This window comes from Geotrypetes seraphini, chromosome 6 (genome assembly GCF_902459505.1).
Source record: "Geotrypetes seraphini chromosome 6, aGeoSer1.1, whole genome shotgun sequence".
Lineage (NCBI taxonomy): Eukaryota > Metazoa > Chordata > Amphibia > Gymnophiona > Dermophiidae > Geotrypetes > Geotrypetes seraphini.
In genome coordinates this window covers 222,297,331-222,309,397 of record NC_047089.1, presented here as the reverse complement: position 1 = coordinate 222,309,397, position 12,067 = coordinate 222,297,331, and the positions used below count along the sequence as shown (strand labels likewise).

Sequence of the window (12,067 nt, the reverse complement as noted above, 5' to 3'; positions counted from 1 at the left end):
TCACATCAATTTCCTAGAACTCAGAGCGATGTTTTATGCCCTCAAGGCCTTTCAACATCTACTCTTTCCTCAGGTCCTTCTGCTGTGCACAGACAATCAAGTTGCGATGTACTACATCAACAAGCAGGGTGGGACAGGCTCTCGCCTCTTGTGCCAGGAAGCCCAGAAGATTTGGGCTTGGGCCACAGATCACCAACTATTCCTGAAAGCTATCTACATTCAGGGAGAACAGAATTCCTTAGCAGACAAGCTCAGCAGAATTCTCCAGCCTCACGAGTGGACACTCGATCCCTTGACTCTTCAGTCCATCTTCGATCAGTGGGCACCCCTCAGATAGACCTTTTTGCAGCTCCTCACAATCACCAGCTGCCCCTATTCTGCTCCAGACTCTACTCTCCTCACCGTCTGACAGCGGATGCATTTCTCCTCGATTGGTCCAATCTGTTCCTGTACGCTTTCCCTCCTCTGCCTCTCATGTTAAAAACCTTGTTCAAGCTCAAGAGGGAACGAGCCACCATGATTCTGATTGCTCCACGGTGGCCCAGACAACATTGGTTCTCCCTTCTACTTCGATTCAGTTCCAGGGAGCCTTTTCTTCTTCCATTGTTTCCTTCGCTGCTTACGCAATATCAGGGGACCCTTCTGCATCCCAACCTTCAGTCTCTGCACCTGACAGCTTGGTTTCTCTCGGGCTGACTTCTCATGATACTCTTTTGTCTCAGCCCGTTCGTTCCATTCTGGATGCATCCAGGAAACCGGCCACTCTGCAATGTTACCATCAGAAGTGGACACGGTTTTCTTCCTGGTGTCTTCTTCATCATCATGATCCCACTTCCCTTGCAGTGGAGACCTTGTTGGATTATCTTCTTTCTCTGTCTGACTCTGGCCTCAAGTCTACTTCAATCAGAGTCCACCTCAGTGCTATTTCTGCTTTTCATGAGCCAGTCCATGGAAAACTCCTCTCAGCTCATCCCTTGGTGTCCAGGTTCATGCGGGGTCTTTTTAATGTGAAACCACCTCTTAAAGCCCCTCCTGTTATCTGGGATCTCAATGTAGTTCTTTCCGTCTTAATGAAGCCTCCATTTGAACCTTTGGCTACCGCTTCTTTCAAGTTTCTCACTTGGAAGGTACTTTTCCTTATTGCTCTTACCTCTGCCAGGAGGGTCAGTGAGCTACATGCACTAGTTGCGGATCCACCTTTTACAGTCTTCCATCATGACAAGGTGGTTCTGCGTACACATCCAAAGTTTCTCCCTAAGGTTGTCTCTGAATTCCATCTCAACCAATCCATTGTTCTGCCTGTCTTCTTTCCGAAACCTCACTCACATTCTGGAGAACAGGCTCTGCATACTTTGGATTGTAAGCGGGCTCTAGCTTACTATTTAGACCGTACTAAGTCCCACAGATCATCTCCCCAACTCTTTCTGTCCTTTGATCCGAATAAATTAGGACGTCCTGTTACTAAACGTACGTTGTCAAATTGGCTTGCAGCGTGCATTTCTTTTTGTTATGCTCAGTCTGGACTGACACTGGAAGGTTCTGTCACGGCCCATAGAGTTAGAGCTATGGCAGCATCCGTGGCTTTCCTCCGTTCCACGCCTATTGAGGAAATCTGCAAGGCTGCTACATGGTCCTAAGTTCATACTTTTACATCTCACTATTGTCTGGATGCATTCTCCAGACGGGATGGACACTTCGGCCAATCTGTTTTACAAAATTTGTTTTCCTAATGGCCAACCTTCCCTCCATCCCTCTTTTTGTTAGCTTGGAGGTCACCCATCAGTCAAGAATATGCTGCCTGCTTGTCCTGGGATAAAGCACAGTTACTTACCGTAACAGGTGTTATCCAGGGACAGCAGGCAGATATTCTTGCGTCCCACCCACCTCTCCGGGTTGGCTTCTTAGCTGGCTTATCCTAACTGGGGACCGCGCGCCTCCGTCGGGCAGGAAGGCACTCGTGCGTGCGCGGTGCGGCCTACTAGAACTTTCCAAGTTCTTAGAGTGCAATCACTCTAAAATTGTCCGTACCGGGGCTCCGTCAGTGCTGTCACCAATCAGTCAAGAATATCTGCCTGCTGTCCCTGGATAACACCTGTTACGGTAAGTAACTGTGCTATATGGTAGCTGAACCAGTTCTGGCTTTGCTTCGTAGTTTGCCTTAGGAAAATGAGAACTGCTGCTTGCAGCATACTACAACGTAAAACCAGAACTATTTTTTTCCACCCTATATGACACAGAGCTGTCTGGTCATCCTGGTTAAAGAATGAGGCCACAACAAATATTGGGCAACCAAAATGACTGCTGGGTGTCATGCCCCTGTTATGACTTGGTATCTCAGCCCAAAGATGAAATGGGAGCTCCAGAAATGTGTTCCCTAGGGTAGTGGTTTTTCCAAAAATTGGGAGCAATGCTAACTCCATTTTTTTTTCTAGATGGGTCAGTCCAATTCCAAGTATCCCTTTGCATACCTGGACTTGTAGTTCACATTTCTCTGTTAGTTATCTTAATAACAGAACAACAAGTTCATACCAGCAATGGGGGCAGATCGGGATTGGACAAACCTGTCTTGAAAATTGAGAGTTTGTTGGAACTGCGGGTTGTAGCTGTCTAGCTTTCTCTATTTTTTTTTCATTGTAAATCTAGCATGGAGGCTGAGTCAGGAATGGATTTCAGGATGTGGTTGTTTGACACTTCTGTCTTTTTCCTCTCTTGCAGGGCAAATTGCATCTATTTTGGTTCCTGTGTCTATGATTACATTGATAATTATCTGTGTCTTTGTATGGATAAAATATATGCCAGGTGAGGAAACAGCAGAATTAGAGATGAAGATGTAATGCAGAATATGGAGAGTAAAACCAAATGAAACAGATCTCCTGAGTAGAATTTTCATCAGGACACAAGACAGGTTGGAGGTTCGAGTCCAGACACATGGACCTGTACAATGAGCAGAGACAAGAAATTGGAGGACACAGCTTTTCTGCAATCCTAGCTTCTGCTAGGAACTGCACTTCTAATTAGGGCAAGGGTGAGCCTTATTTAGGGTTAAATACAGGAGAGAAGGGAGAAAACATTTTCCCAATATAGCAGCAAGCAAAAACAACAGTAAAGGCAAAGTAGATGTCTTAGCTCAACCATGTGTAAACTTTATTGGTGGTCCCAACAAGGATCCTGGTTTTGGCAGGACACCTGCCTTCTTCAGGTGACAAAACAACTGGAAAATTAAATAACAAACCACCTAAAACATTGAAAAATACATTTAAAAGAAGTACAATAAGATACATTTTAAAATATGGAGCATTATTAGTAAAACATATGCTACCATGAATGAAAAAAAACTTCTAATATAATAAAACTCTAAGCACGCATGCGCACTCTTACCTGCGTGCTTCTGTTTTCCATGAGCTGTAGATTCCCACAGGTAGGAGTGCGCATGCGCGCTTGGCTGTGGCAGTGGCTGGTTGACAGAGGCAGCAAACACGCGTGACTCCTCCCTCCCGCCCTTACTCACCCACCCACCGCCAGAGAAACTTCGCTATGGCTGCCCGCATTGGACCGCGAGGAGGTCATTGGGAGTGCTGGCGGCTGTCGCGTGCACAGAATTGGCGCTCCAGACCTCCATCCAGGAAAAATGGCACTACCGGTAGAAGTTTATTTTTAAGATTAAAGATGCTGCGGCAGCTCCTCTCACGAGCCGCAGGCAGCGATCCTAAGAGGAGCCGCGGTGGCACCTTTAAACTTAAAAATAAACTTTTACTGGTAGTGCTGTTATTCCTGCTGTGCCCTCTCTTTCAGTGAATGAAGCATTGCGGCAACGAACAGTTTTGATGAAGCAGCCAGTGTGTCTAATCTGGAGGAGGGAGATCTCCTTGACCACAGTGAGTGCGATGGTAGGCCAGACTGGAAGGGAAAGGGGGGGGTGTTGGGGGAAATGCTGCTGTTGCTGCACAGGGACCTGGAGGGGAAGGTAAATACTGCTGCTGCTGATGCTCAGAGAAGTGGACGGGGAGGGAAATACTGCTGCTATTGCTGCACAGGGAAGTGGGGTCGGGGGAGTGAAATGCTGCTGCACAGGGAAGTGGGGAGGAGGGAAATGCTGTTGCTGCTGCACAGGGAAGTGGAGTGGGGGGAGGGAAATGCTGCTGCACAGGGAAATGGAGGGAGAGGGAATGCTGCTGCACAGGAAAGTGGGGTGGGGGGAAAGGGAATGTTACATAGGGAGAGAGACAGATAGATAGAAAGAAAGACCAGACAGACAGCGGGAGGGAGGGAGACAGAAAGGAAGGAAGAAAGACACAGGGGCAGGAAGAGGGACAGAAAGACAGACAGAGAAAGGGGGCCAGGGAGAGAGAAATACAGCAGGAGAGACAGACAGACAGACACATCTATTCTAGCACCCGTTTTACGGCCTCTTTTACAAAGCCGCGCAGCAACAACCCCAAAGCCCTTTAAATCTCTGTGGGCTTCGGGGCCGTTAGCACAGCGCAGACCCTAGCACGGCTTTGTAAAAGAGGCCGTAAGTGTCAAGAAGAATCCTCAATCAATCTCCCTTACTTTCATACCGACTCCAGTTGAAGTACAAATGGTTGAATTATTGTGATTAGGTTTGTTGTTTCAGTGTTAGAAATCTAGATGCCATTCTGGTGATTGACGGTATATTAAATGAATGGAAATAAAATAATAAGTCATTTATATCACAATCTTTTTTTTTTTTTATATATATATTTGTAGAATGCCCTTTAACTTTTTCCTCTGCCCTCCCCCCCCTATATTTGGAGGCTAATGGAGTTATTTCCTTTCTTTTTTTTTCCATAGATCGTGTTTTAGTTTCCTTGTTATAATCATATTTCATAGTAATACAATGATGTTTGCTTGTTTAATTTGTTTAAATTGCACATGTGACATAAAAAAAATAGGTGCAACATAGGTGAATGTGTGCTTTTCCTGCCTAGGCACCCTCTTGTAAATTTTTTTTTTTTTTTTTCATATATAAATTTTTATTGAAAAGTTTTCAATATAATGTACAATAAGAGCAAAACCACAAGACACACGTAGTATCAGTTACAAGTACAATATAAGTAGTACAATATTAAAAGCAATAAAACCACAACCCAAAATCAAAAACAAAAACCATTCAGCCCCATCTAGTTTTCACCTTCCCTTCCCCGCCTCCAGCCCATGTTCCCCATCCCAAAGTACCCCACAGTCCCCCCCTCCCCAGTCACATAGCAGACAACAGAACAACCAATACTAGGCGATCCCTCAGAGTATGTCCAGCAGTTCTTCCAACTTATTCCAAGTGTGGAAGTAAATGATATAAGTATGACGCCTCCTGGCCACTGCTATCTCCATTAGAGAGTTGCGCGGGGACAGAAATCCCACCCGTCCCCACCCGTCCCCGCCAAAGCCCCACCCGTCCCCACCCGTCCCCGTGAGGAATCCCACCCGTCCCCGTGAGGAATCCCTCCGTCCCCACCCGTCCCCGCGAGGAATCCCCTCCGTCCCCACCCGTCCCCGTGAGGAATCCCCTCCGTCCCCACCCGTCCATATAAACTTCAGAAATAGTTATTTCATTTAATTATGCTACTGAATTAAAGGCTCTGGTAGAAACCCATTTACAAATAAGCAAAAAGACTTTATTAATTTGAAAATATTAATTGGGAAGAATACATACTTTGCAAATGGGTTTCTACCAGAGCCTCTAATGTTTATAATTTTTTATCAACACAACTAATATACTACTTTATCCTGAAGCAAAATAAAAAAAAAGAAATATAATTATTTTCCTACCTTTGTTGCCTGGTTTCTGCTTTCCTCATGTTCTCATTCAATTCCTTCCATCCACTGTCTCTCTTCCTTCTGCATCTTCCATTTGCTCTGTTACTGTGCCTCTCCCTTTCTTCCCCCTTCCAAATTGGTCTTGCACCCATCTTCTTCTCTCCGCTCCCCCCATAGTCTGGCATCTGTCTTCTTCCCTGCCAGCGTCTTCTCCCTACTCTCTCTTCCCCATTTCCTTTCAGCATCCTTCTCCCCCCATCTTCCCCATGTCCTGTCAGCGTCCTTCTCCCCCCTCTGTCTTCCACATGTGCTTTCAGTGTCCTTCTCCCTCTCTGTCTTCCCCATGGCCTTTCAGCGTCCTTCTCCACCCCCCCCATCTTCCCCATGTCCTTTCAGCGTCCTTCTCCACCCCTTTGTCTTCCCCATGTGCTTTCAGCATCCTTCTCCCCCCTCTGTCTTCCACAAGTGCTTTCAGAGTCCTTCCCCCCCCGCCCTTCCCATGGCCTTTCAGCGTCCTTCTCCACCCCTTTGTCTTCCCCATGTCCTTTCAGCGCCCTTCTCCACCCCTTTGTCTTCCCCATGTGCTTTCAGCATCCTTCTCCCCCCTCTGTCTTCCACAAGTGCTTTCAGAGTCCTTCCCCCCCCCACGCCCTTCCCATGGCCTTTCAGCGTCCTTCTCCACCCCTTTGTATTCCCCATGTGCTTTCAGAGTCCTTCCCCCCTCCTCCCGTCTTCCCCATGGCCTTTCAGCGTCCTTCTCCCCACTCCTTCTCTACCGCCCCGGGTGCAGCACAGCCGGCCAGGTCCCCTTACTTTTGTGGCACTTCCCCGACCGACTGACAACAGCCCCGGTCCGACAAACCTCCCTGCCCTTAACTGCGAATCTAAATTACCTTATTACAGCTGCTGTAAGAAGATAATTTAGATTCGCGGCTACAGGGCAGGGAGGATTGTCGGACCGGGGCTGTTGTCGGTTGGTCGGGGAAGTGCCACAAAAGTAAGGGGACCTGGCCGGCTGTGCTGCAACCGGGGCGGGGTGTGGCGGGGCGGACCGCCCCCTCCCTTGGTAGCCACTCGAACCGCGAGGCTACTCTCCTCCTTACCTGCACTGCCTGCAGCACAGAGCCAAACGGAAGTCTTCCCGACTTCAGCGCTGACGTCGGAGGGAGGGAGGGCTTTGTTTAAGCCCTCCCTCCCCTCCGACGTCAGCGCTGACGTCGGGAAGACTTCCGTTCGGCTCTGTGCTGCAAGTAGAGAAGGTAGGGAGAAGAGCCGCGCGACTGAGTACATCCAGCCCCGCAGGAACCCCGCGACCCTAGGGGGCGTCCCCACGGGATCCCCGCGACCCTAGGGGGCGTCCCCACGGGATCCCCGTGACCCAAAGGGGGAACCCGCGGGATGCCTGCGGGTCCCGCGGGATTCCCGTCGTCCCCGTTCCCGTGCAGCTCTCTAATCTCCATCCTCCCCAAAGATAGCAATCGGTTAACCCATGTAGAATGAGAGGGGGCCTCTGTATTTTTCCAATGGTTGGCAATGAGGCATTTAGCTGCCGCCAACCCCTAACGAATAAACTTTGTTTGCCAGGTATGCTCCCTGATATTATACAATCCCAGAAGGCAACTCAAAGGAGAAAGCACAACACATTCACCCAAACACTCAGATAAAGTACCAATCACCGCTTTCCAAAAGGATTTGAGGACCCCACTTTCCCACCATATATGTAAAAAGGAACCCACATGTGAGCCACATCTCCAACATTGATCAGATGCTCCAGGGAACATTCTGTGCAAGCGTTCCGGGGTATAATACCACCGTGTGAGAACCTTACAAGTATTTTCCTGAACCAAAGCACAGGAAGAAGCTTTATATACCTCCCTACATATTGCCTCCCAATCTTTAACTGTCAACCTGGAGTCTAAGTCCCTCTCCCATTGCAAACGAAACAAATAAGTAGTAGGTGAGTATCCCCTCCTATATTGATACAGCACAGATAATGATTTAGGAACCCTCTGTAATAACAGCCACAGGTTTTCCAGCGTTTCCCTCTCGAGCAGCAGTCCAGAGTCCCAACCCTGAGCTTGCATAAAATGTCTAATTTGGAAATAGGCGAAACAATCACCATCAGGTAAGTCATATTTCTGTTGGAGTACTTTAAACGAAACTATCCCAGTCGTCCCAATTAAATCTCTAAATACTTGAATCCCCTTTTGAGACCATCGATGAAAAGCCTGATTATCACGACCTGCGGAGAATAGAGGTTCAGATTTAATATTAGCCAGGGAAGATACCAAAGCCCCTCCTCTCAGCTTAGTACACACCTAGGTCCATACCCTTGCCAAATGTTGTACGAAAGGGTTAGATATGCTCTGTATCCATACTCGCTGCGTGCCAGAAGTCCACAGCCTATATTTCAAAGGCTCCAGACCACTATATCGCTGTTCCAACTGTACCCCACTTTTGTGTTCCCCCAGTTCCCAATCAAGCACTAGCTTCAGCTGTGCCGCTTGATAATACCACACCAAATTAGGTAACCCTCTACCCCCCTCTTCCCGAGGAGCCCACAACAGAGATTGGGAGAGTTGTGGGGATTTATGATGCCAAATAAAAGTGCGGATTTCTCTACCCAATCTCCTCAGTTCCCCTAAAGGAACCGATATAGGCTAGGTCTGAAACAGGAACAACAATCTAGGGAGTACATTCATTTTGATAATCGCTATCCTGCCCCACCAGGACAGCCAGAGGCCATTCCAGCGCTGTAAGTCAGCCCTTATACGTCGATAAATAGGCAAATAGTTTTTCTCATATATCCTCCCAAGATCCGAGGGAATAAAGATGCCCAAATATTTGATCCCATGACTAGCCCATCTAAAAGGAAAAGTGCCCCGTAACCCATCCACCTCCCCCTGTGTCAAGGTCAGATTCAAGATTTCTGTTTTAGCCAAGTTTATTTTAAACCCAGAGATCTTTCCATAGGTGTCAAATAACTGTAATAGATGGGGTATAGAAATCTCAGGTTGTCCCATATATAATAGAATATTATCCGCAAACATCGCTATTCGATGATCCACCCCTCCACTAACAAACCCAACCATCGATGGATGATGTCTAATGGCCAAAGCAAGGGGTTCAAGGTACACTGCAAACAATAATGGAGAAAGTGGGCATCCCTGCCGAGTTCCCCGAAAGATGGAAAAAAAATCAGTATAAGATTGATTAATCTGCAAGCATGCCCTTGGCGCAGCATAGAGAGCCCGAACCCAATCTCCAAACGGGCCCCCAAGTCCCATCCTATCCATGACATCCCATAAAAAACCCCAGATAACCCGATCGAATGCCTTCTCGGCATCAACCGAGATCAAGACCATCTTTTCCTGACCATTGCCCGCTTCCCAAAGTAAATGAAGAGTTCTCCTAATATTATCGCTCACCTGTCGCCGTTGTATAAACCCCGCTTGGTCTTGATGGATCAGGGATGGCATTACCTTCCCCAAGCGCTGGGCTAGAACCTTAGCCAAAATTTTTGCATCTAAATTCAGCAATGATATGGGCCGATAAGATCCACATAATAACGGATCTCTACCCGGTTTGGGCAGTATAACCACCCCAGCCTCACCCATCGTAGGTGGCAGCTTACCGCCAGTAGTAATTCCATTAGCCACCCGGACCAGAAGAGGCCCCAAGTGTTCCGAGAACTGTTTATAATAACGGCTAGTATACCCATCTAACCCTGGGGATTTACCATTCTTCAACCCTCCAATCACCCCCAAGATCTCAGAGAGTTGTATCGGTTCCCTTAACCCTTTCAGGACCATAAGGATCGTAGGCCAATTTTTGTGGTTTTGATGACATTTTTATGGTAAAAAGGGCTTGCAGATGCCAAAACATTGATTTTTTTTTTGTGAAATATCATTATTTTTTTTTTAAAAACTCACACTTCTGGCTTATGGACAGTGTGGCAAGTGAATCTTCTCGTCAATCTGGCAACGACGCTAATGAATGAATGTCGGAACCAGTTTGTTTACATAAAGGCAGTATCATATGGAATCCGTACATATCAAATTTAGAACTGTAGACTATCCCAATCAAAATTTATAGGATTTTAAAGTTATGGGACAAATATGTCCCTTGGTCCTGAAAGGGCTACATACTCCTGGTCCAACTCTGCCAGTTTAGGTATCTGCAACGAGTCCAGAAATCCAGTCTGCGCTCCAGCATCTAGTGGCTCCGGGTGTCCATAAAGCCCCGAGTAGAAGTCTTGGAACTCACGCTGGATAGCAGAGTCCGTGACATGTAGGTCCCCCCCTATATCTCCCTTAATACAAGTGATAGTATTTCGAGTTTGTTTAATACGAATATATCTAGCCAATTGAGCACTAGCCTTATTGCTATGCTCATAAATGTTAAGACGAAAACTCTCACGCATACGCTCTGTTTCCTCTACCTGAAGCTGGTATAATTCATCCCGGACTCTTTGCAGCTGGGCCAAACTCTGGGGATCTCTCGTATTCTGGTGGGTCAACTCCAGCTGGGACAGTCGGGTTCTCAACTGAAGAAAGACCTGGGCTCTCTGTTTTTTAAATCTAGCCCCCCACTTTATAAGTTCTCCCCGGACTACCGCTTTCAGAGCATCCCACAAAATAGCATCTGAAACCTCCCCAGTGTCATTCAACTCCAAATAATCTCTCATAGTATTTTCCACCGCAGAAACCACCTGAGGGGAACTCAGCAGGGATTCATTAAGCCTCCAATATGTACAACCCCCCGGATCTAACATGCCAGTGCAAGATAACCAAACCGGTGCATGATCCGAGACATGCATCGGTTCTATCTCCGCTGCTCGCAGCCCCCCTGCTTGGTTCCTATGAGTCCATACCCCATCTATTCTAGTATAAGTGTTCTGTGCATGGGAGTAGAAAGTATATGATCTCTGAGCTCCATGAAGCAATCGTCAGCCATCTACAAGGCCAAGCGAACCCATCAGATCGCGAAATGCAGCAGCTGACTTCCTCAATGTTCTACGCCCTCCCCCTGAATGATCTACAGTAGGATCCGGAGGGATGTTAAAGTCTCCTCCCAAATAGACCGCCCCATGTGTAAAAGTATTTAGGGCCCCTCTCAAGTTCCGATAGTAAGCTTCTTGTCCCACGTTAGGACCATAAATATTGATGATGGTCAGGGGGCGACCTTGAAGCACACCTTTCACCGCTAAACACTTGCCCTCTCTATCCCTATAACCATGATCCACCTGTAATCCCAGACCCTTACGTGCCAGAATAGCCAATCCTCCCGCTCTTTTTGTAGCCCCCTCCCCCTGATGGGTCCAGAGCATATCAAACTGTGGTCGTTGGAGCAAAGAGACATCCCTAGGTCTCAAGTGCGTCTCTTGCAGGAGACAAATGTCCCACCTCATACGCTGGAGATCGCGGAAGACTACACTCCTTTTGCCCGGGCTATTAAGCCCATTTACATTCTAGGAGCCTATGATCAATTCCGGATCGTTCCCTGAGGACCGCCCAGCACCCAAATTCCGCTGCCTGCTAAGCCCCGTACACACAGACCCTCCCCTCCCCCCTCCCCCCTCCAATTAGCTGATTCTCCAAGTTTTTTTTTTTATATATATATTTGTAGAATGCCCTGTAACTTTTTCCTCTGCCCTCCCCCCCCTATATTTGGAGGCTAATGGAGTTATTTCCTTTCTTTTTTTTTCCATAGATCGTGTTTTAGTTTCCTTGTTATAATCATATTTCATAGTAATACAATGATGTTTGCTTGTTTAATTTGTTTAAATTGCACATGTGACATAAAAAAAATAGGTGCAACATAGGTGAATGTGTGCTTTTCCTGCCTAGGCACCCTCTTGTAAAATTACGCTTGATGCATACAGCCTAAGACACAATAACTTGCTCTAAGATCATGGTAATATGTTTTTCTAACTGTTACAGATGCTGCAGTTTGCAAGAGCTTAAGGCATTTCCAGGTAAGAGTTGCAGTTTGCTTTCAGGCATGTATTTGTTCTTAATTGCATGATGTTTTTTGGGGATTGATGCAGATGTACATCAGTTCTGGGTAACTGGAGATTTTTTCGGGGGGGTAGAGGGCTGGAGGCATGGGATAGGTGTCAATGTTCCGTTGTGGATTCAGGAATTGGTTATTGGACAGAAAACATAGGCGAGTTAAATACCGTTTTTCCCAATGGCATGCCATCAGGATCTGTTCTTATAAATGATCTGGAAATTGGAATACGTGATGTGATTAAATTTGCAGATGACACTAAACTGTTCAAAGTTGTTAA

At 46.9% G+C, this 12,067-nt stretch overlaps 1 protein-coding gene across 1 annotated transcript in view; it reads left to right on the top strand.

Annotated features, from left to right (window-relative positions):
• The window catches only part of LOC117362256 (tumor necrosis factor receptor superfamily member 10B-like), a 94,471-nt gene that overhangs the window by 69,085 nt on the left and 13,319 nt on the right, over positions 1–12,067 (top strand). Inside the window, exons 6-7 of the mRNA XM_033948361.1 lie at positions 2,716–2,799; positions 11,718–11,752. Of these exons, the coding sequence (XP_033804252.1) occupies positions 2,716–2,799; positions 11,718–11,752 (119 nt within the window). The remainder of the gene's footprint in view (positions 1–2,715; positions 2,800–11,717; positions 11,753–12,067) is intronic.